We start from the raw sequence: 24,871 nt of genomic DNA on the forward strand, positions 1-24,871 counted from the left end.
ACAATGTCAGCCTTGACGCTAGTGATTGGGTTGAAAATGTTATGAGAGATCAAGAGCACTTATACCAAGAGAGGGAAAAAACATCCTTTTTCACAGTCCACAAATTGTCTGTCCAAAGAACATAAGTTTTAAATTTGAGGAACAGAAAAAAACACATGAGTATCATATAATCAAATTTAGATTACATTGTGTTTTAGAGTCATTAGAATGATTGGATTATTACATTTGTGGGCTAAAAAAATACTATTGGTCCTTTGATCCAAAGACTATAAAAACTCTTGGATGACATTGTGTGTGTTCAGCTTCTAAATGGCTTACATATTGCTCTTAGATGTTTTGGCCCTCTGCTGACATGACATTTACAGCCTCACAAATGTTTTGGCATAGCTAAGTTTTTCATATTGCTGTTACACCGGTACTGACACTTTGGAAAATCAAGTGTTTACTTTGTTTAAGTTTATTTAACAGAATGGCCATTTCTCTACTGCATGAGTTTTTCTTACAGCCTTTTTGGCAGCATCCCTTGAATTCTTCAGCACTGCACATGGAGCAACACCTTCCCTTTTATAGTGTTTAGGAGGTGTTACTTATGCTAATAGGTTACTTAGGATCATTATGTGGGATTCATCACTCAGCACACCTGGGTTAGAGCAGATTTAGGTGAGTAAGAACGTTTGGTACATCTGGAGTTGTCTTCTATTTAAATCTAAGAGGAATTTAAGAGAATGTTGCAGCACGAGGCCCAAGGTCTGCCACAGGCTTCTTGTCAACCTGCAAAACACACACTTGTTTGTGCAAACACACACGTTCCCTGACAGCTTTGCTGTTTTGGAGGGATGGGGTGATTGATTAGTCTCTATGGAGATGATACGTCTTGTAATGAACAAGAGAAAGCTGGCATGTTAATTTGTGTAGTGTGGGAAGCTCGATTGTGCGTGTGTGTGCGTGCGTGCGTGTGTGTGTGTGTGTGTGCATGTGAATGTCATTTATTTTTTGTTTGTGTCTGCATATGAGTTCTCATAGTAAGGGGTTTCCATCTGCCTGTTTTTCTGTTCATTTCCAATGTCCACTGAAGAGACTAAAAATAGCAGCAGATGAAACATCAGCGCAATGATGAGACTGTAACTGTAATTAATTATAATCTTATTCTTTTGTTGTTTTTAAGGGACGTCTTATTATTTTTTGTCAGATGTTTGTCTTAATTATTATTATTTACTTTAATTTAATTTTATTCCTACTTTTTAAAATCATTTTAATTTGCATGTCTCATTAATTCTCACTGGTTGGTTGCTGACATTGATTATTTTCATTTTTATTTCTACTTTTTAATGTTTCAAACTGTGTCATTCATGTGTCTGTTTTAATTGTGTTTACTTATGTCTACTGTTTTATCTACACACAGTGTTTGTGGCTGCAACTTCTGTGGTAGCTCAAGCCTTGTGCAGCACATTGTGCTTCTTCCTGAAATTAAATTTGCTATATAGATAAAATTTTGCTTGCTTACTTGTAACCTTCCTCAAACAACTGTAAATGTCATATTTCCATCGTGTTTTCTTCATGGTTTTCTGTTGTTTGAGGTTTGACTGGTGCTCTTCTGATCTAATCCTGTCCTCTTCTACAATGGTTTCATGGCACCAGACTGGAGAATAGCACCACCAGCTGTTTATCATGATGAACCATTTTCTAGAATTCACATAACAATAGTGGATGGATATGACTGAAAATTAGAATTTTTGCAAATCTCAGATTTTCTGGAAATTCTGGTTGAATTTGTGCTACATTTTTATGGGAAGTTAGTGTTGTAGTCAAGACCACCTAAACTGCGACCAAGTCATGACCAAGACCAAACAAGTGTGAGTCCCACACTGACACAACACCATCACTCCTCAAATTGATCTGAAAGATCCACATTCCCATTAAAACACCCACCTCTTGCTGACTGTATGTAAGTGTGCCCTGAGAAATATCTTAATGAAATAATCAGAGGGCATTGCAAAAGGTGGATGTTATGTGTGGGAATTTCCTTTGTTTCCTCTGAGCAAACAAATCTTACCATCTTTATTAAACACTCCTTCTTTGCATGTGCAATTGAGTGATATCCTTACAGCTGTGGTCTTTAATGGTCTTGAAATAAAATCCCGAGTCCGAGACAAGACCAAGACCCTCAAAAGGTGGTCTTGAGACTGGTCTCAGACCCAAGACTGATCTTGGGTACTACAATACTATGACAACTTGATTTATGTATGTGCATGCACTGTATGCTCTTTAGTGTGTGTATGTTGTGTGCGCACATCTGTTTAATCTCCTTTCCGAGTAGCGTGGACCTGAAATTGTGTATTTCCTAGCGTGCTTCTCGGTATGAGTGCTCAGTATGCAAGCACGCGTGTGTGTGGTTGCCACAGTAATTTAGATGCAGTCGATTATCTCTGTTACACATGTCCACGTTACACACCTCCTGATGCAAGCACAGCTATCACATGCTTTTAATGACATGCCTATTACACACACACACATTCATAAATCAGGCGTGACATATCAACATATCAGCGTGGCAATGTGCCTGTACGAGACACTTTGATTATGATATGCTAATCTGACCTATAATTTACTTCCTGTCATGTCTCTGTCATCTCCTCCAGTGTCCTGCCCGTGTGCTCTCCCTCCCCTCCGTGTTTATTCCAGCTCCATTTGATTTACTCACCGTATTGGCTTGTCTCTTATTAGAAACTACATTGCCAAAGCTGTATACAAAGAAATCAATGTTTAAAACATTAGCAAGCAACTGTTCATCCATTCAGACCATGCTGAGGTGCTTAATTGCTTGGTTTGACATCATGTACTATGAAATAATCAAAGGGAGGAAGGCATTAATCACACAAGATGAAACTGCTTACTGTTTAGATTGTGCTTTTTGACCTTAATGAAAGACAAATATCACAGTCTTCCTTTTTCTATCAGCTTTCAAAAAAGTTAAAAAAACAAAAGGGAGTTGAGAAAAGTTCATTTTTCCAGTGATGGCCATTAATTTCACACCATTTCTCACTAAATCTGCAGCGGCTTGGCTTCGCTCCAGCACCATAAAACGTCTACTAAGTGCCATGGAGATCGAAAGCCTCCTCCTTCTTTAAGAATTAATGTTAGTTTAACGAGAAAAGGGATTTAAAAAGTGTTAACGGTTGAGTTAATGGCTTTCTCTTCTTTTTTCCCCCCTAACACCCCAGCCACTGCAGATAGATGATAACTTCTGTGGCCAGGACTTCAACCAGCCTCTAGGGGGCACCACGGCCATCGAAGGCATCCCACTTTACGTGGACAAGGACGACGGCATGACCTCTGTGGCAGCCTACGACTACCGCGGACAAACTGTGGCATTCACCGGTACCCGCAGTGGACGCATGAAGAAGGTAGGGCATCCTGAACTATGTGTGAGGGTGTGTGTGTGCTCAGTTTGCTTTTTAAAGCATAAGCGATATTGGTTTTATGGTGTGAAAACCTTGCAACTCTATTTTTGACGTTTTATGGATGTGTTAACTCGGAGTAAAGGATTACAAACTCTTCAAACAGGCAATTCAATAATCATTCAGTCCTGTTTGGCTCAGAAACTCTGTTCAAAGCCCACAGTATACAGACCTACTGTATATAAATTGTGAAAAAAATATCATAACATCAAAGGTAGAGGGATGATGCTGTTATTCTGACACTGACAGTAGTGGTGTTTTGTTGTGTATATTCTGACTTTTGTCATTGGATGTTTCTTACACTGTGAACGATATGAGAGATAAATAACAGTGATAACTGACATCAAACTAATAAAATGTGACTAAAATGGGGATTCAAATGCTCCTGTCAGAGTACAGTGTGTGTGTGTGTGTGTGTGTGTGTGTGTGTGTGTGTGTGTGTGTGTGTGTGTGTTCCATGCTCAATAGAAAACCATTTTCACTTTGAAGCAATTTTGTGTCATTTCATGATGTATTTTCAACGGTCATTGGTTCTGGCATTGCTGACAAATGGTTTTGTCATCAGAAATCTCATTGCAGACATCAGATGTGAGTGCGTGTGTGTGTGTGTGTGTGTGTGTGTGTGTGTGCGTGTGCGTGTACTTGCACAGCCATCTTTGTGAGAACCAATTTAAGTTTTAGACCTTGAGAGTGAGGACATTTTTGGACAGAGGATTTTTTAGCCAGGAGGTGGCCTACGACACCCCTTATCACCCACCTACAATGTTGTCCTGAGTTCCCCAGACAGCTTAACACCCATTCACACCTGGACCCATCCAACCCTAACGACCCACATGATGGCCAGGTGGATCAACAACTCAGATGTGACCTCAGCGATTACATAAGGGCTCTCACCCACACAGGGTTTTAAACCTGCTACTTTGCACCAGTCAGTTAGAACTGAAGGAGCTTCTTGGATGAGAGGTGAGACTTCTTCAAGAAACTTAAGCAAGTTCAGCTGCCTATGATATAGCACTTAGAATTACCATGACCTGGACGACTGAGAATCTTCACCAACCTTTTGGCCAGTCCTCATGTTGGACAGAACGTTAAAGCTCTGTTAGAGGGTTCAGACATGGTTTTAAAGCTCACGTCAAGTTTAGGTTTAGGTTAGGTTTGGATAAAAACACAAAGCAGTAGGGTTCAAGTTGGGATTGAGGTTTGGCATTTAGTTGTGATAGTTAAGGTTGGGGTAAGGAAATGCGTTCTGTCAGTGAATGCTCTCATATTTAAAGAACTATAAGGTTGTGTGTGTGTGTGTGTGTGTGTGTGTGTGTGTGTGTGTGTGTGTGTGTGTATGCGTCTTCATTGGCATATTGTGTGTGTTTTGCTTGGCCTGTGGTATTGCTGCTTGTTGTTTTCTCTAGAACCACTCATACAGACAACAGTTTTGCGTACTTCTCTGTGAGAAGTACCATCTTTGTGATATGAGACCAGATATTGTCTTAAATTTTGAAAATTGTAAGCGTTGTCTTTTCATGGTTTTAAAGGCTGCAATACAGCATAGTGATGAAATTTTCAGAATGTACAGGACTGCTGTAGCTGTTGTACTATTTACCTTTACCCTCTTAGTCATTATATCCGCATTACTGATGATTGTTTATCAAAATCTCATTGTGTAAATACTTTGTGAAAGCAGTAATAGCCAACCTAACAATATTGTTGTAATATCCATATCAAGATATTTGATAAAAATTATTGTGATGTTGGATTTTCTCCATTTTGCCCAGCCCTACCATCATGTCAGCATTCAGTAAAGTGAAACAGTGGTTTCCTGGGGCCGTCAGATTTTAAAATCCGTCCCTGAAAATGACACTCCAGTCAAGCCTACTCAGGGTCAGAAACACTGTGAATGTACACTTAGCAGAGGTATTAATTTTCAAATAGGTGTATTAGCCACTTGCTTTGACATAACCACTGTGGTTATAAAGTAAAGTGTGGGTTTATGTAGAGGAGGTATCTGCCAGTGGAAGTGTTACTGGTGTTTTAAGTTGGCAGGCTATGGCAAACTTACACACTTCAAGTTGCAATGGTAGAGTGGTATCACCGTTGGTGTAGTGGTAGTTGATGAGGTCGGTGCACTAGTAAGTAGGGGGTAGGTTACCAAGAAGGAGGTTGGTATACTCTATGTATTTCCATTACTTCTTGGCTGATAGGTGTCAGGAATAGAAGAGGTCATATGCCGTATGTACCTACATGCACCCTTCACTACACCATTAGGTGTCGCTGTTCAGAGATGTGAAGAAGAGTTGGTTGTAACATTATATCCAGCATCCAACGGCAAAAAATGAACTCAGTCTGTAGAGCCTGAAGCCCCGCCCCCATTGCTGCACAGAGCGCATTTTTGCCTGTTTATTAAAATTATTCAAAGACTGAACGTGCCACATGTCCAAAGTGCACCAACTTTGACACTGCACGTCCTTTGGTTCACAGCAATACAACCACCAAGTGTGAAGTAGATTGGAAGAGTAGTTCTTGAGATGTGCAAAGGGCACACATACAGACAGAGATTCCTTGCTTTATAGTTAGAAACCAAATAAGACACGTATATCTGTTTGAAGGAAAACGTGAGGCAGAGGCTCTGAGATGCGCATTTTGGGGGTAGTGTGTGTTTGTGCGCTGATGTGTGGAGCTCTTGCTCTTTGACAAACCAGAGCTGTGTGGGTTTTTATCTTGCTGAGTGTTGTTTGGTGGTCTAGTCACAGTGTTGTCAAGAGCCAGAGAGTGTATCTGAGTGGCTATAAGGTGGGTGAAGATGATTCCTTATGTGTCTCTTGAGGTGTGAAAAAAAAAAAACCAAACAAACATGTTTTCGGTGCGTTTATGTGTGTAGATGTGTGTATTTGTTTGCATGCTTGCAACAGGAGCCTCAAAATCTATCCTCAATCACAGGCAAGCAGTAATTTCCATCACGTTCAGCATACACACAGCATGCAGTCCCCGTGAGTGTGCGTATGTGGATTTACAGTATGTGTGTGTATGTAACCACGTCGAGTAGACCGCACAGTGTGTGTGCCAATCAGTCGCTCCTTCATCTGAGATCCAACTGAGCCGCTTCTGTGTTATTTTCCCTTTTTTTCCACTTTTATCCTCAGCAGGACATCTCTATACGAGTGTGACCGTGTCACCAATGCTCTGAAGACTGAATAAAACAAGTCACCTGAGGATAAAAATAATTGCCTAAATACATACATCATACAAAATAAATTAAAAAAAAAAAGGAAGTCGCATCCATATTTCACTGTCAGCAGCATTTGAATTTGAAGTTTCAGAGTAACTTTTGGGAACACAAAACAAGTCAGCAATCATTTTGTTAGGTGTATTATGTCTTTTGTTTCAAGTGGTGATGTCTTTGTTTGGAAGTACATCGTACTTTCTGTCATATTCTATTAAAGCCAAATGCATCTGAAATATTCAGCTGCTCCAGTTTTGATACGAGTTTGACAGTTAAAGCATTAGGCCTGTGTGTTTCTGTTGCCGGTGGGATGTCTGTTGCAGTAATGCTGCTGTCAACTGCTTTTATATAGGCTATGATAATGCGCACAACACACACTCGCACAGACACACACATACACACATGCCTCCTTACACAGCTTCCTGTCTCTGGTGTTTTGCTAAGTCGACTGAAACCGAGCCCACTAGTCCTTGTGCCTGACCCCTGTTCTGTGTCTGTGCGTGTGTGCACAGACGGATGATTTGTGTGGGTTTGTTGAGCGTGTGGGGTCAGCAGATCCTGGATGATATCCCGCTGATCGGAATCCCATTTCCCCTCAGCCGGCATGTCTTCCTGTGCTCGGGGATGGAGGGAGGAAGGTGAATACGGAGATTGAGGCTGCCAGTGTCCTCGCACAGATCAATGCAGATGCTGCAGTAACATGGAGTCGTCTGTATGAGCAGGGAAATGGCGAGACGCGACACCAATTACAATAAATCAGCAGTGATTGCACCTATAGCCAGCGTAAGAGGCTTTTACATTTGTTGGTGCCAGCCAAGTCTTTCCTCTGACACAGGATGTGATTTGTTTTAGCTTTAAATGAGGTCTTTGAAAATAAATTGGACAACAACTGTTAAACGACGGAGCTAGATTTGTACAAAACCGAATTTGGAGGGAGGAAGGAGCTGGGATTAGAAAGGAGAAGAAGAGAGCGAGGCGGAGGCAGATGGAGAGAGATGGTTACAGGCTGTGCGCTTTTATTGCTATTCATTGGGAGTTAAACTGTGCTCCTTGGCCTAATGAAATGTAACGCTGCAGCGTATTGATGTCTGCACACACGCACGCTCATTAGAATTCCTACAATGTGACTGTTGCTGAATGTGTGTCTGTCTGCGCGGACATGTCTCGGCTGCTAGACTCTCTGTATCGATTGATCTATGAATATATAATCGTTAGTGTAAATCTTAAACCTCGGCGGTCCACTGGATAAGTGATGGTGTCTTTGTCTGGGTATGTGTATGTGTGTGAGAGACAGAAGATAGAGCTGTGACGTAAACCGGGGTAATATCTGTGCTGCTCTACTTCAGCATGACAAATCAGAATGCCTGGACTGACTAAGCACACAGCACGTATGTGTGAAATACCCACCTAACATCTCCATTACTGTTGAGTGTGTGGCCTTTCTTTACAGGTTTTGACTGTGCATGTGTAAGTTGCCCCTGTAGACTGCTGTTCTGACTTATGAGTTCTAAATCAGCACTCTGCTGGTGTTGGTAAATTCTTTAACAGTCTTAATAGAGGGATGAAGGGATGCCATTTTTTTCTTTTGAAGGCCATTTTTGGATTATTGCAGAACATAAACTCTGTTGCAAGCATAATTTATGATTCTTAAGTTTTGTTCAGCAAGATAATCTTCAGAACTGAACAACACCTTTATAATTTCTGAGGCAACAACCTGTGTAGTCTCATTTAGCTACTTGTTAGCAATAGCTTTTTTAAGCCAGTTAAAAGCTTTAAAATTCACGAGTTGGGTATTTACTTAAGTATTTTATGTTGTAGAACAAAACATGACAGTCTCTTAAGCTTGTGTTCACCTCACACTTTGTTTTAGGTGTCAAACCAAAAACCTGTTTACTTTTAGATGAGGGAACTTGAAGTACAAAAATGCTAACTCATTTCCTGATTTTAGAACTGATTCCTGCAGCACTGTTTGTTTTATGTGCCACAGTGGACAACAGCTAATCAAGAGCTTTGTGTCAAAATAAAGGCTAAATTAGTGGTGCAGTTTGGTCTTAATGAGGAAAAGGCAGTTATAACATTGAGTGAATAAGATTAAGAAAGAAGCAGATGACTGACAAAATGCTGACACTTTTTTCATGCTGATCTGAAGATTGAAGACTTTGTTCTTATTATGTAGACTGTACAGTATATGATGTAATACACATAGCAGGATGTGGATGTAGGATAGAAGTAGGGCTGAAATTATGAATCGATGAATTAATCAGCAAATATTTTATGATGGTAATAACTAATTTATTATTTAAGTTTTGGCTGTTAGTCAGACAAAACAAGCAAATTAAAGATGTCCCCTTATATACAGGAAAGTGTGACAGGCATTTCAGAGACCATACAATTAATTTAGAAATGAATCAGCAGATTAATGTTACCCTGATAAATCACAAATAATAAAAAAAGAAGTTCTGTGCAACCCTAAACTTCAGCAGTTATTACAGTGTGTATATAATACATAGCATATACAACATTGTACGTGATAAAAACAAGTTTGCAGGATGTGGGCTGTGGTATGTCATGCTCCTTTCAAACGGATCTTGTTTTCAGCATCAGAGGACAAGAACACAGTGTTGTGGGCACTCCAGTGGTTTAGAGGGGTCCTATATAATCTTTGCTGAACAGAGGCCACTGTGGTAACATGTGACAGTCATGGGCTACTGTTAAATGCTAAAACATAGTCATCATGTCATCAAGAGTCATCACCAAGCTCTGGAAGATGTTAACACTGATTTAGAATTGTATTGAAAGTGACTATAATGTTATACAGCATCATATACAGTATCTTACTACTAGTCAGAGGCAGCATAACCCTCAAGTGCATTGAACTGAACAACAGTGCACTTATGATATCAACTTTTTCTTGTAAGATAATGTGTAATTTCCTCTCTTAAATGTTTCATGGTCTCACTTTACATTATGGAAACACTGTTCCTTGGCGAATAACAAAGCAAACATGGATACTGCCTTGCTCACTTTCTGCATACTGCACTCCGGTGTAAGAGTATGCCACAAAAGTGACTAACAGATATCAAAACATTGCGACGTTTGACTTAACAGGAGACACTACAGGTGAATGAACCCCCAGTGTAGTTGGCCACCAGTGTGGTTAGATACTGGTATTTGATTGAATTTAGGTTGTGATTTGGAGTGACCAAAATTCAATATTATGACAATGTCTAATGCCAGCTTCGATTTGATGTAGAATACTGACGACAGATGACGTTGGTTTCAAGTTGTGCTGTTAAGTAATTAAAATCCAACATCTTCTGAACATCTCATGCTGACGTTATCTTGACGTAGAATAACGACATTTAGTCGTAAGATATGGAGAACAAAACCCATCGACTGCAAAACGTTGGAGTGTTAAAATCCAAACAATGTGAAATTCTAACATCCTTGGACATTTAAAATTTCTTCAACTCAATTTTCATTCCAACCAAAATTGAATGTCTGTCTGGTATAAGAGTACAGCGTCTCTCTGACGTCATACTGATGTCTGGTGCCAGCTGGGGTGAATAACACAGCTATGGACTCTTTCCATAGACACCATTAACATGATTATTATGATGGCACCATTAATTGTTGGATGTGGAGCTCCGAATGAAAGACCAAAGATTAAGGATGAGGAGGGTGTTAAAAGCTGAAGGACACACTAGAATGTACAATACAAGACTCAGGGTTTCAAGATGAAAGACATGAGACACAGGGTGTCTAATGTAAGATGACAGATGTACAGTGGACAGGAGGATAAAGGACAAGCAGTATGGGTACTGGGTGTTGGGAATCGTTTGTTGGATGCAGGATGCAGCCTTGTCACACAGTGTGACAACAGAACAGGCTGCCTCTCTCCTAGTCAGAAGCCACCAGCCTCATGCCTGCCAGCCAGCAGCAGCATATGTGTGCATTACATGTTGTTGTTCTTTGCTCAGTGCTTCAAAGTCGAACATGATTACATTTTTCTTTTAAATACCACAGTGCATCACTTAGGGAGACAAGGTGTAGGTGGGGGACTGATGGCTTTTAACAGCATGGAATTGCACCATGGGCCGCCTTCTGTGCCGTTTGCCAGAAACATCCTTAAAAAACCCTCCTCAGATCTCGGTAAAAACCTGGAAATCCTTTTATTCCCCTCATTTCGTCTCCTCTTTTGTCTACCTGGGAGAACAAGGCGCTTTCGCCACATCAGGCGAGATGAAAAGAAACTCTCAACAGCCTGAAGTATTTCTAGATTTAAGAAACAAAAAGAGGCAACTAAGACAGGCAGAGAGAGAGGGAGAGGGAGGTTTACTCAGCGGTGTATAGGTGTGTGATTGTGGATGTGTGTGTGCTGGGTGAAGGGGGGCGGGTGGTGGTTTCATGTCATTTCATCATTTCCCTGCTAGCAGCAAATCCAATTACTTTTCCCTTTCCTTTCTATCTTGGAAGATAGCCTGAGTGACAGGAACGATTGGAGCAGCGCTGCTGAGGTAACTGTGCCAACCCCGGCTGATTGACGTAACACTGGCACTTCGCTGCCTTGAGACATGGAGACAAGTGAGACTGGTTAGACTTCAGGGCATCTCAGAGCAGGCAAGGTAGACCAGAAGTTCACCGGCCCCGCTCCCTCGATCGTACATTCCTCCCACTCAGAGATTATCTAATTCCCTTTTTGGCAAGATGCTTTATGTGTTCTCTTCAGCTCCTGTGTGACAGCAGCGACATATACTGTCACATCGTATACTGTACCTCCTTCACTCTCATACTCTCTTTTGAACGCAGCTATTTAGCAATATAAGAAGCAGTTTGTATTGTGTGACTTTTTTTTATGCAGTATATGTGGCAGTACAGCACAGGCAAACTCCAACTTACGAAACACCTTCTTGCATACACTTGTAACAGTCTGCATATCAGTAAATACATTCAAGTGCTGCACTTAAGTACAATTTTGAGATGACCTTACTTAAAGGGACAGTTCAGCCTAAAATCAAAAATTCATATTTTCTCTCTTACCTGTAGTGCTATACATCAGTCTAGATTGTTTTGGTGTGAGTTGCTGAGTGTTGGAGATATCAGTCGTAAAGATGTCTGCTGTTTCTGACATATAATGGAACTAGATGGCAATTAGCTTGTGGAGCTTAAAGCACCGCAAAAAAAAAAAAAAAAAAAAAGATAGATAGGTAGATAGAAAGATAGATAGATAGATAGATATAAAACTCAGCAAAAATGTCTCTTTCCATATTCATGACCAGGTTACTCAAGATAATCCACAGACCTTGTTGTGAGCAGTTTCATGTAGGAACTATTTTCTTTCTGCCAAACTAAATCTGCCAAGTGTTTCACTGTGCAGAAGGAAGTGTGCATCTACTCATGGACAAGAGGCCTGCACTCGTGACAGTGTGAGATGTAAAGATTAATTTCGTCCTCTTCGACTGAGCTGTATTGTTGGCTAGCTCAGTGGTGCTAGGTAAGCTAGCAGTAGATGCAGCAGTGGATATTGAGATGGCTAGCGTTAGCTTTAGAGGAAGCCATTGAGAAATTCAGCCGTAATGTACATGTTCGAGCCTCAGTCAGACCCAGACTCAGCTGAGGAGTATAGTTAGCATCTGTCATTTGTTTATGTGGCTGACACAGTGTTGATGGTTGTGAAACAACCATGTCGTCTCCTACGATGTTACAGTGTATTCAGACTGGTCTGGTTTTCATCCAAAAACTGCACACTGTCATGTTTGTTATCATAAACTTTCACTATGCTAACGCAAACTGTGTTCTCTGTACTAACAAGTTTGCTATGTGCTGGAGGTATCATGTTTCTTGGCTGGTGTTGTGTTGCAGTGACGTACCGAATCTAGTTTACCTGGGGTACATTTGAATCTCAGATTTTAGGTGCACAGATATTGTTCCCCTCAGTACAGGAATGTGAAAACACCTCCCTAGTGACAAACTTTGCACAGATACCAGTCAGTATAGTCAAGGTTAGACATTTTTAGGGGACATAAGAAAAACAAATGTTTGAGTGGAGGGGACCTTTAAGGATTTCCACTTTCCTTAAGTGTGCTGTTTTATACTTCTATTGCACTACATTTCAAACCTCTATATTTTATGCAAAGAGCAGCAAATAGAATTTGTAAATCATCTTGCAAAGATTCAAGCTGATCTTGTGACCCACTAGACAGGTTCTGCACTCCACTTAGGAGCCGCTGGTCTAAGCAGTAAACTTTGCAGGATACCAGCTCTGCAAATCTCAGTATCCAGTGAATGAGAGTGCCTTGGATCTCTTCCTGGAGTTTGAGATGGCTGTGCGTGTATTGGCTCTACAAGCTTAGCAGTAAAACTAGCTGTCAGAATGATTAAGCCTAATCAGGAAACATGGGATGGGAGGTAATTTAGCATGTGAATGCTAATTAGCACTAGCATTTAGACTGGCAGACGATGATTGAAGCAGCGCATCGGCTGCTCAGCCTGGTTAAATGGCAAAAACACCAGGCTGGTAGAGATGATTGATAATCCTGGGTCGGGCTGCTGTCTGTTTCTCTGTTTGTGTGCGAGTGTGTGCGGACTATAGCTTCTCTTCTCTCCAATGCAAACTCATAATGAGCAGATGAGCGCAACACCTGAGCACACTAATTCCATCTTTATCCCATTAAGTAGAAGTTAGTGGAATAATGTCCTATTAGTTTCTCAGAATACACAACAGGCTTTTGTAAAGCTTTGTGTGTGTGTGTGTGTGTGTGTGTCAGTGGTATCATTCACGCCTGGAACTTCTCTCCTCAGTGAGTGTGAGTGAGTTTCTGAAACTGTAGTTTGGCTTGCACATTGTATATGTGTGTGTACCATTATGTTGACATGTCTATGAAATTAATATATATCAATGTGTCAGTGCAGCACTATTTTTGTGTGCGATCCTCTATAAATGTGTGAAAAAGTGTGTGTGTAGCCGTTGTGCGAGCCTGTTAAGGGAGGACTAGTGTGTAAATCTTTTAGAGATAATATTACTGCTGTGAGCGGTGCTAATGTTTGAGTGAATTATCATCCTATTCTCCCCACTAGTACTCCTCTGCACTTCCTCTCTTCTGTTCTTATAGTTTTCCTGTCTACAGCCCCCTCTCTTCCCCTCTACTCGCTCTCACTCATATGTCACCTTCAGCTCCCTCTCTCCCAACTGAGGTGGGCTACATGCCCACAAATCTGCCTCCCTAGAGAATTTCCTGCCTCATCTATGTGTGTGTGGGGGGCGTACTGTCCTTCTCTCCTCTCCCTCATTCTCCTTATCTCCTCTATCCATTAGTACATTAGTGTACGTCAGCCTGGTAAAAAAAAAAAAAAAAGTGCTATCTCTGTCAAGCCTTTCCTGAGAGAGGGACATAGAGGAACACAGAGAGGAAGAACGATAGATGAGCACATACAAAGACGTGTAAGGCAGGTACAGATGCGATATGATAGACATGCTTGTAAATGATCATCTTGAGCATCTTTGTGTTTGTCTGAAAGTTTAAGATGAGATTTATTTGTTTTTGCATTTATTTGCATTGACTTAATGGTCCAGTGTGTAGAATTTTGTGGCGTTTATTAGCAGAAATGGTATGTACTATTCATAACTATGACTTAATTAGGAGTGGGTATTGTTTGGGTTTTTTCAGAAACTGGTGCTTTAATGATACTTTTAAAACAGTATTGGTACCTAAATGGTGCCTGAGCTAATACTTATAAAAAAAAAATAAATCAAAAAGCAGCAGCCAGTGACATGAAAGGACAGCTTTTTTTTAATTACAAAAGCAGGCCTAACGCTTAACAGTTTAAAGTATACTTAAACATAAGGAGCAGCTGGGACTGTCACCACAATGAGAATATGAGAATAGCTTGTCCACCTTAACAGTCCACCTTGAGTAAACCTGGTCAGTTTCCAACGGGAGGCTAACTATGGCAGTTAACTTTGGGGCTAACCCCCTTCACTTTAACTGGAACTTGATTTGGGTCTTGAGGTGTTTCAGCATTTATTTCTGGACAAATAGTGTAATGCCTCGTTTCCACTTACATGTGTACTGAAAAGAGGCAACCGGAAGTCGGTTGTCCTGACAATAAGAATCGTGTTTCTGTTTAGCTCTACATATGGTGGTCATCTTTCACAGAGTTTGCCATTTTGTTTCTACAGTAGCCCAGGACCAGTTAACCCAACACTGTCTTTAGCTAGCGCATTTTGAGTTTTTGCATCGGCCACTGTAAATCTCCTAAACGCCTGGCACACTGGAGAAGTTTCAGGTGGTTACCCATCTGCCAACTCACTGCTAAATACCACTAAATCCTACAACACTGTACCGTTCAGCTAGTATTGCCATTATTCATAATAATGATAATGCAAAGTAGTAACCCAGTCATATTAAAATATGTCCTAGCAATGTTGGTCCACAATGCAAAACATAGAAGTACATACAAGTTTCACAATAAAAGCTCTTAAATTGTAAAATTGTGTGCATCAGGAGACCAGAGTTTTATGGAGTTCAATTTCTGGGGCATCTTGACAACTGACAGCTGCAAATCAAGCAATAAAAAGAAATGGATAGGGCTGTAAGTAGAACAGGGCAGCATATTTAGACATACTTAAGCTGGCCAAAATGCATTTACAACATGCGATGCATGATATTAACTGCACAGGAAAAACAACTCAGTTTATAGATTCCAAAGTATTTTCAAATAAGTGTGATATATGACAATATATACACATATTTATTCAGTTTCTGAAAAAGTCAATGTGAAAAATATCTTCATCTGAATACATGTGAAATGGCTTTCTTTTGAGGAAATCAGAGTACTTCTTTCTTTTTTTTTTACAGCCATACAGGAAATGAATGCATTAGTGTGAAAATGACTATACCGTAGACTGGCTTCCACACATTAAAATGTCTCCTCTAGACTCATTTGCATTTGAATTCCCCAGGTGTTACTTATTATAGGAGGAGACAAATGGACAGTATGTCTGGGGAAAAAAGAGTAAAACCTTTTTTTTTTTTTTTCAAAGTCAGCACAGCATCAGATGAGGATGGAGTGATACAGAAATAGTCCTTTATAGCGCTGGCAGAGTGATCTGAATTACAACAGCAGGATCTCTGCCACCTCCGGGACGGAGGCTGATATGATACTGTTCTGCATCACTTATTAGAGGCAGCCGCTGCTAATGTGCCATTGTGGTTGTGGGTTCAATTCCCAGGCGGGCTATCACTTCATATGTATTACCCCCTGTGTCCTTGAGCAGGGCATTATCTCAGCAGTCCCTCTGGAGGAATATGGCTCAATGTTAATGGATGGACGATGTGCATGGAGAGCGAGATGGATGGATTAGTGAGCTAATGAATCTTTGATAAGTGGGAAGGCTTTGTGAGTGTCGAGAGACAAAAGGAAAGATCACAGCTAAACCCATCAACTGTGAGGTGGCTTTAATTCACACAGTCTGACTTTGGTATTGCCATCATAGAAACTAAAGGATGTTCTTGTTGGTTGTTAGGAGCAAAACTATCTGAAAAAGAATCAGTATCAACTGTTTTTCGACAAACATATACCAAAATTGTTATTCCATATGTTGTAATAAAAGAGTTTACAAGGCTCCATGCTATTAAATCAGGGTACTTCTACATTCAGACCTGTAGGTGGTTTGAGGATTGAAATGTTTGCAGACAAGTTTAGCTGCACTTCCTTGCAGTTCCTGGACCTTATAATACTGTTATATGAAAGATAACATATAGAAAGTGCATATAAAATTATGGTAACGTTTTTGGAGTAGCCCAAAATTACTCAGTTTGAGACTTATTACAACATTTGGCCAACAAAAACAAAACCAAGTGATGCATCTTATGACGAGTAGACAATCTTAGCAAAATACAGTTACCTCCATAATCCTGCTGGTGTGTGTAAGTCGGCTCCCGGGGATTGATGACCTGGGAGCCGGACGGTTTATATACAGAGTGGAAGATAAATTTGTTGGAGGGTAAACTCATAGATTTATTATAATACCAGGATACCAGATGCCAAGATGGTGCCTATTCATTGCAATAGATTGCTCGTCTTGTGCATACGCTAAAAAAGTTTCGGATTTCGGGTTTGCTTCCATAGGCATAGACTTTACATTGTAATGACATCACAGATTTTAAAACGCTTTCGTCAACTTGAGCAAAGTTTTACAAATATAAAACCTCCATGGATCAAAAATTCATAATAGAGAGAGTCATAATTGATTTTGTTTGTAGTTCGAGATGTCCTATCAACAATGTTACATGGGATTTGTTTGCTGTAATACCGCAAGTGGCAATACTGCGGTCAGCAAAATAATTGAGGTCATGTCCATTTATTGTATCATAAGTCGAGAACGTAACTATCATGACAGACCTTGTTCTTATTACTGTATTTTACACATTATATTGGCATAGGATTAATCCAGAGCTGCATTCATGTCAGTTGTGTAGCTTGACAGTGGGAGCTGCTTTAAGGTGCCATTGTGATACAGTAGTGTTAGCTGGCAGATGCACAGCAAACTTTTCATCTTTTCTAAAACACCCTTGCCACGAGTTTTGAAATGGGGCAACCTCTCCCTTTGTTTTGGTCTCAACCAACCCCTAAGACAAATCTACCCAGCTTTTGAAAACTGCTAGTTGCTAACTTTGTCTGTTGTTTGATGCTGGTCAGGTAGTACACAGGGAGTTTACTGGAGCTTGTTCTCTGGAACAGCAGCCTGCTGCGACTAGAAATGAGGTTGGCGAAAGCACTGAGACTGAAGAGTAAAGGGCCATTACGGTTAAAAAGAAAAAAAAAAAAAAAAAAAAAGCTGAAAGATGCTCAAAGGCTCCATAGTGTTTGCTCCATTAAAAATAAATAAAGAAAATACAATAATTTGTGTAAATCTTTGTTCTATCTTCTACATGTTGATTTTCCCTGCTTTTTCACTCAAGGGATTTGGTGGAGTGAAGATCTACAGGTATAGACATCAAACATCCACCACACATAATTAAATTGAGCACCAGCACCACTTTTTCTTTGTTAGCGGATTACTGATACACCAAGAGATAAATGCTTTTTGATTAATGCTGACAGTAATAAAAATGGTCTTTATTGCATGAAAGATCTGGTGCCAATTTTAGTATTTTTCCACATTTGATGGTTTCCATCTGCTCCACTGTCTTCCAGGAAGGGCTTCCCCCTCTATGATGTAATTCACATATGGTTATAGTGTGAATACAGCACATTGTGATCACGAGAAGAAACAAACCAGTGTTAACCCTGTAACTCCAGAGATCCAGCTCCCCCTAATCCTCGTCCTGTAGACATCAGCAGTCCCAGCACTGATTCAAAATGTCCCACTGTTAGGGCATGTGCGGCCACAAGTCGAGGCAAACAACACACTCGGACACATATGCAGACGTTCAGCAACAGCCAGCGATGTGTTCAGACAGCTGTTGTGCTGATGACCGGTGTCAGGTGCCAGTGGCCTGATTCAAACTGGCTAACCTCACATCACAACATGTGTCTGTGCAGATACGGGGAGGTGATGGGTGGACATGTGTCTCTGGATCTGGCATGCATCTGGAGAACAACTGGCATGTTGGGAGTAGCTGATGGGAGTGTGTCTGTGCAGGCTTGTACTGTTAGGTACATTGTACTTTTATCTAGGGAAGGATGCAGCTCAGTTTCTGTGTGTGTGTGTGTGTGTGTGTGTGTGTGTGTGTTTGACAGTCTCCAGTATTAACATCAAGGGGAGGATGCTGCCTGGTTGGGTGTGTGTTTATGTCTGATTAGAGGGCTGAAGAAACATTTGAGTGTGTGTATGTGCCTGTTATGTTAATCTCTTTTTCACATCAAGGAAAGATGCAGCCTGCGTGGGCGTGTGTTTGTGTGTATGTGTATACATGTGCATCTGATTAGAGGGCACATGCAAGAAAGGATAAAGACTGTGCGCGTGTGTAATAGGGCTGCAGAGGGTCCATTTTCCATTTGTTTGTGTGCACATGTGCAAATGTGTGTATCCGTCCCTGAGAGATAGTGATCCTTACCGATGATACTGATGATTAAAGGGAATATCACACTCCCTATGTGCGTATGAGAGCTCATCTTCATCAGTTTGTGTTGTGTTTAGTGTCGGAAGCAGTGTGTGTTTACATATTACAGCAGCTGCGTTTTCTTCATGTAGAATGAGAGCTTCCCACCTGATGCCAGGGCAGCTGCCACTCTAACAGCCCACTACACACACACATACACACGCATGCAACAAACAGTGCCAGCAGACCTTTTTCTGTATCTCTGAGTGTGTGTTTGCTGCAGAGGGGAGGAGAAAGGGCCAGCTGCAGTGTAAAGCCTTCATCAACTGTTCCTCTAGACTGCCCCATCTGTCTATCCATTAATACACACACACCCATACACTGATGCACAAACACTGTCCTTCTGTCGCCTTATCAGACACACACGGCACACGTCACACTCAATGGGGTCTGTCACGACAATTATGTGTATTCTCTGATGTTTTATGTGGGGAAAATGTGTGTGTCGACTTTGTTCGACACCATAAAACACCATTCATGCCATTTTCTGTTTAATAAAATGGTGCAATTAGAGTAGAAGCAACTCTATTGTGTGGTTTATGAATCATCCATTCATCCATGTGGTGAACACCAGAAGTCATGTACAGATGAAATTAAAGGAAAAGTCATTATAAAGTATCATAGTGTGGTGTTGTTTTATCTAAAGCTTCTAGAACAGCTTTAGTGCATCTTGTCATGCCATGATGCAGTGTAGAATCACACACTGGAGTGGAATGATGCCGCTGTTGTTTGGTTATGTGTAAAAATGCAAAAGAGGTATAAAGGAGGGACTTTATAGTGGACCTATTGGGTGATCTCTGTGTGAAAAGGGCTAGAGAAGAAGAGGCTGGCATCGGCCTGTCGGCAATTAAAATGAATTTTTTGAGCAGGCTAAAAAGCAGGGCTTGAGACTAATGTCATCCTGTCATCCTGGGGACAATAAAAAATATGTTTGGAATAAATAGAAATCTTGCCTGGCCCATCGTCATGATGTGAGGACACAGTCAACTCACTATCGACTCTCTAGAGGATGTACCCAACAACAAAACATGAGTATTGGTATCTGTGTTCGGCTATCAGCTGTTGGCCAAATTGTTACTTTAAGTGTCAGTATCGGTCCAGACCTTCACAGTTGGTGCATCCCTAGTTCCTTTACTGTTCACCAAGGTTTAACTGGCTTTTAGATTTCAGAGTAAATGTCTTCACAGTTGGTGGGGATCAAGGAGATAAGATGACATATACAATAAGAAGGTCGAGTGTCACAAAGAGAGTTGGAGTGTTGTCCTTGATGATGTTTATGATACTGATTGGCTGCTCTCCAGGAGCTTCCTGATTTCTAATTCGGACATTTGTGAACATTGTGATTGCAGCGAGAACATCTAATGTCTTAAGTGGCCTCTGCAATCAGGGACAATGACCCTTCATGCCACGTACACTCTCTCTCTCACACACACTCATGCTTAATTGCATACCTAAAGCTCTAATGTGTAGATTTTGACCAGTTCTGTGGTTTCATAGATTACTTTTCTGGATTCTCTGTTGTTTTACTTTCAAATTATTATGTTTACCTAATTTCATAAAATATGCCTTCCCTGATATGGATACAACCCATTGTTGATTTTTTGGTGCTTTTAGATGCAATGCAAAATACTCTAGATGATAATGATAACCATGCCAATTAGGTTCTGGTGGATCAAACTCTAATTTTTGGCAATAATTATTGTTTTCTGAGATTGATAACGACTATGTTAAATGTAAAGGTACCAAGCATGTCTAGGTTTTGTCCAGCTACTACCTGCACTGATGTAGAGGACAGCACAGCATGTCTTAATGCCGTCTTTGTGTCTTCTTGCACAGATTTGGTATTTCACTTCTCTTTTAACTCCTCTTTCTCCCTTCACTCTGTTTTCCTCTAACTGATCTGGCACAGAAGTGGAAAAAATCCCGATAATATTTTTGTGGAATTGCTTGGCTGTGTGTCTGTTCAGCTGCTTCCGGCATTTTTTTTTTTTTTTTCCGCTTTTAAAGTTTTAAAGTGACTGTGAGTTTTTCTCAGGGAGGAAAGAGACAAACAGATAAACATGCATTAAGACAGACACACAAGCAGATAAGCAGACACACCGGCAGAGGACCACTGAGAAAATATATACAGGCTGATAGTGAGAGAATGGAGGAGGACAAAGACACAACCAGAGCTGGTGTTGTTCAGCCATCTGGTCTATGTGTGTGTGTGTGTGTGTGTGTGTGTGTGTGTGCCTGCTTCTATTGTATCTGGATACAGTGGAGAGAATGACTTAGATTACCAAGACTGATATCAAAGTCACACTCTAGCCTCCAAGTGCACACACACACACACACACACACACACACACACACACACACACACACACGCTGCCTGTCTCCCTGTAGCCTTTCGGTTTTCACTGGGAAGCACACAAAACATTCAGCTGAAAGACAGGCGACCGTTGCAGCGTGTTTGTGTGTGTTTGTGCATATTTGTGTGTGTGTGTACCGAGGTCTCTCCTCTAATTGAAGTGTACAGTGACTTGGCAGGCTGCCTGATGTCACAGAGTCATATGGAGGGACAATAGAAGAAAAGAATGAGAGAGAGAATGGAAAGAAAAGAGAAGGGAGTTGACCAGTTGTAGAAAGCAGTGATGGGAGAGGAATGGAGAGAAGAAGAAGAAGAAGAGAATAAAGGATGGAGGTGGAGGTGGAGGAGGGTAGAAGAGAATGGGAATGAGCCGATGAAGGGGATGATTAGACAATAACAACAGAAGTAATGCAGTTAGTCTTTCCCCAGTGGATCATAATGCAGCAATATTACATTTCATATAGTACTTCATATGTTTGGAGTCATATTTCTAAATGGCTTAGATATATATTTGATGAGGACATTCCTTTTAGCCTTTTTATTACAGTGAAATTGTAATAAATAAACATGCATCATGGACTCCACAGTTAGTCCAAGTCTGTGTGCCCCATCTCCACCTCCACCTCCCTCAGATAACATTGAGACAAGTGCAACCCATTAGAAAAATGGTGAATCAGCTTTTAGTAGTTTGTGTTTGCAATGTATGAATTAAAAAATTGTTTCATATCCGTGTGTTTAGCTTTGACTAAGTTATGATTCAGAGGAGTGCGTTTTTGTTGCACATTGCAGCAATGGGATGCTACTGTAAGCGTTAAAGTAACTGCCCTACCTTGTGGGAATCAGAAAAGTACCCTATGTTTTTATTATTGATTACAGACCAGGATGCTGACCTAACGTTAGTCTCTCTATACTGTAGAAAGTTACCTTAGTTACTTTGGGGCAGCACATATGTAGCCTTACAGAGATAATGTGTAAACAACCCAGCAACATCTTTAAACACTTCAAAATTTGGTGATCTTTTCATCATAAACGAGCCTAAGCACACGGCCTAGCTTGTAACAGGAAAGGGGAAAGTACGCCAAGGTTCTGCCAGGTGTGGATTTGTGTTCCATACAATAGCACAGGCATGACCTACGTTATTCTGCCTTTTTCTGCCTCTGATTGGCGTACCCTGATGTTCTTACCCTAACCCTAACCAATTCTCTTGCCTAAACCTAACCAATCCAATCAATGAAGGCAACAAGTACTAGCTAATCAGAGGGAGAGTAGAGTGGGTCATGCCTTTGCTACCCTAGGATACACAAATTCACCTGCCTGGTACCTTGCTCAGCTGTGATTGGAGCACTGAGCAAAAAGGGGTGGGACTTAAGAAGGGTTAATTGCCTGTTTGAGCTGAATGTCACATCCACTGCTGCAGCTGTGTTGAAAAGTGGTTGTAGTTGTAAAACAGCCATTTGTGTGCTGTTTTGTCTTTGTCAGTATTGGGAAGATATCGATATGATTTGGTGCTTCTAAGCATCAATCGCACTCTTGTGTAGCATGCCAGGTGTTAGCTGTCACACACACACACACACACACACACACACACACCCACACACACCCACACACACACACATGCACGCACTAATTACCACTCCATCTCCAATCCAAAATGAGAAGGCTTAATCCACTCAGTCTTGCCGCTCTCTGAAGTGTGTGTTTGTGTGTGTGCAGGATTTGGTCTTGTGCTCCCGATCACCTTCTGAGCCAGGCACGAGTGATTCAGCCCTTTGAAAGCACCATGCGTTTAGCTACACTGTGGTGTGTGTGTGTGTGTGTGTGTGTGTGTGTGTGTGTGTGTTGACAGCTTCTGAGTTTCCCCTCCTTTCCCTTTGTCCATTTACACTACAAACCACTCTCTAAATTTAAATCCTTAAAACTCTTGAATCCGGTTGTTAGAGCTGTTAGATTTTCACCATATAATCACATGTTTCTTTGTGCTTCACTGGCAGCTTTAGATTAAAATAGAGCAGAGGTTCCAAATCCATGTAAACAACCATTTTTCTTTTGCTTTTTAAGCAGGTTAAAATTGAGTTATCTTACTTTGTATTTGCTCTGGCTGTTTTAAGGTGAGATATTTTCATATGCCTCTTCTTTCATCTGCCACATTTTCCTCTTTCTATGTATTTGTATTTTAGTTTTTCCAAATCTCTTTTTCTGGTCATTTATTTCCTGCTTACCCTTGCTGTATTTCTCATGAACACACACAAAACTGTGCGCACATAAGCACATAAAAGCAAGGAGCAAAAATGAGCAGTGGTGGTTGAAGCCACAGCACTGAACCAGAACCATCCGCAGATGAGAAAGAGCAGCTGGGTTAATCCATCAGATTACAGCAGATTACAATGCACTGGGGATGGCTGAATTGGAGATTATAGCGGAGAGATGAGGGATAGAATAATGGATAGATGAATGGTGGGGAGTGATAGAAGTTAACGGATCAAACATAGATAAAGGGATGGATGCTTGCACTTGTTTTGCTGATATGAATTTGTCCTGAAAGCATTGGTTCAACTGTTTTCTCATCAAAAATACAAAACACATTGAGAAGGGAAGCCTTGCTTACTCTTTGTGACATGACTGAGGTCACTGTGTAAAAATAGAATGCCTCAATAGCCATTTTTCTCTTCAACTGTCAAGTAGAATATAAGCAAATATGTTTGAGATGCTGCAAAACATAAAATATGAATGAATGAATTATGATATCAGCTGGAACAAAGTGAATAAATATATGTAAGAAATAAGTGACATTACCACTCTAAAATATACAGTTTTAAGGTAGTTTCACAATTCCCATTAAGTGAAATGGGGAAAAATTATATCGTAGAAACATATGAATAGTCAATGCACACAGTAAATTTTTGCTTGTTGCACACATCCAGTGTCAAAATAAACTTTTGTGTTCTCAGGGTTGGTTAGGTTTAGGCAACAAAACTACTTGATTATGTATAGGAAAAAAACTCATGGGTTGGGTTAAAATAGTGCGTTTGCTATGTTACTCAACGTGTAACTAAACCCCAGAGTTTTGCCTGATGTGCCTCTTCTCTGGAACTTAAGAAAATGTCTCTGGTACACGAAAATATTTCTGATCATGGTATCATGGGCAGGGCTAGTAGAGTGGCTAAGACACACCCAGTCATTCCTTGGTACTGTGGAAGAGTGGATGGGAGTGGGGTTGGTTGGTAATGAAACCTGTCACCGTATATGTTATCTGCCACCTTATCAGGCAATAGCAAAATTCAATTGCGATAGCAGTGTTTCAACCAGCAGACGGCAGTTGCTATGTATATTTTTAATGCAATAATAGAATTTAAACACTTTGCACTAAAATGTCAAGATTTGGATCTGAATCTGTTAACAGCACTACTAAATACCCATATTCATCAGTTTTCAGCTAAAAAAGTGGTCTGGGTGTTTTGTTACTTGGTAAATTACATACGTGTCATAATGTTATAAACATAACTGAATAAGTTTGTTACATATATAAAATAATTTATATACATGATTTAACTTAATATGTTAGCCTACGTAAGTCAACTTGTGTACGCAAGTTAAAATAAGTCAACGGTTGTTTCTGGTTTCACACGGGACACCAACAGTAGTCTCCTGGGTGATCTTCCTGTGTTTGTTTGACCTCCATCCACACCAACCACATCCTTTCGTAGACCTTGTTGTTTATTATACTATGTCACCTGACTTC

At 40.6% G+C, this 24,871-nt stretch overlaps 1 protein-coding gene across 1 annotated transcript in view; it reads left to right on the top strand.

The window, feature by feature from the left end:
- Window positions 1–24,871, top strand: part of LOC125891449 (plexin-A1-like) — a 365,915-nt gene that overhangs the window by 91,372 nt on the left and 249,672 nt on the right. Inside the window, exon 4 of the mRNA XM_049580754.1 lies at window positions 3,222–3,404. Within this exon, the coding sequence (XP_049436711.1) occupies window positions 3,222–3,404 (183 nt within the window). The remainder of the gene's footprint in view (window positions 1–3,221; window positions 3,405–24,871) is intronic.

Source organism: Epinephelus fuscoguttatus, linkage group LG7 (assembly GCF_011397635.1).
Source record: "Epinephelus fuscoguttatus linkage group LG7, E.fuscoguttatus.final_Chr_v1".
Taxonomy (NCBI): domain Eukaryota; kingdom Metazoa; phylum Chordata; class Actinopteri; order Perciformes; family Serranidae; genus Epinephelus; species Epinephelus fuscoguttatus.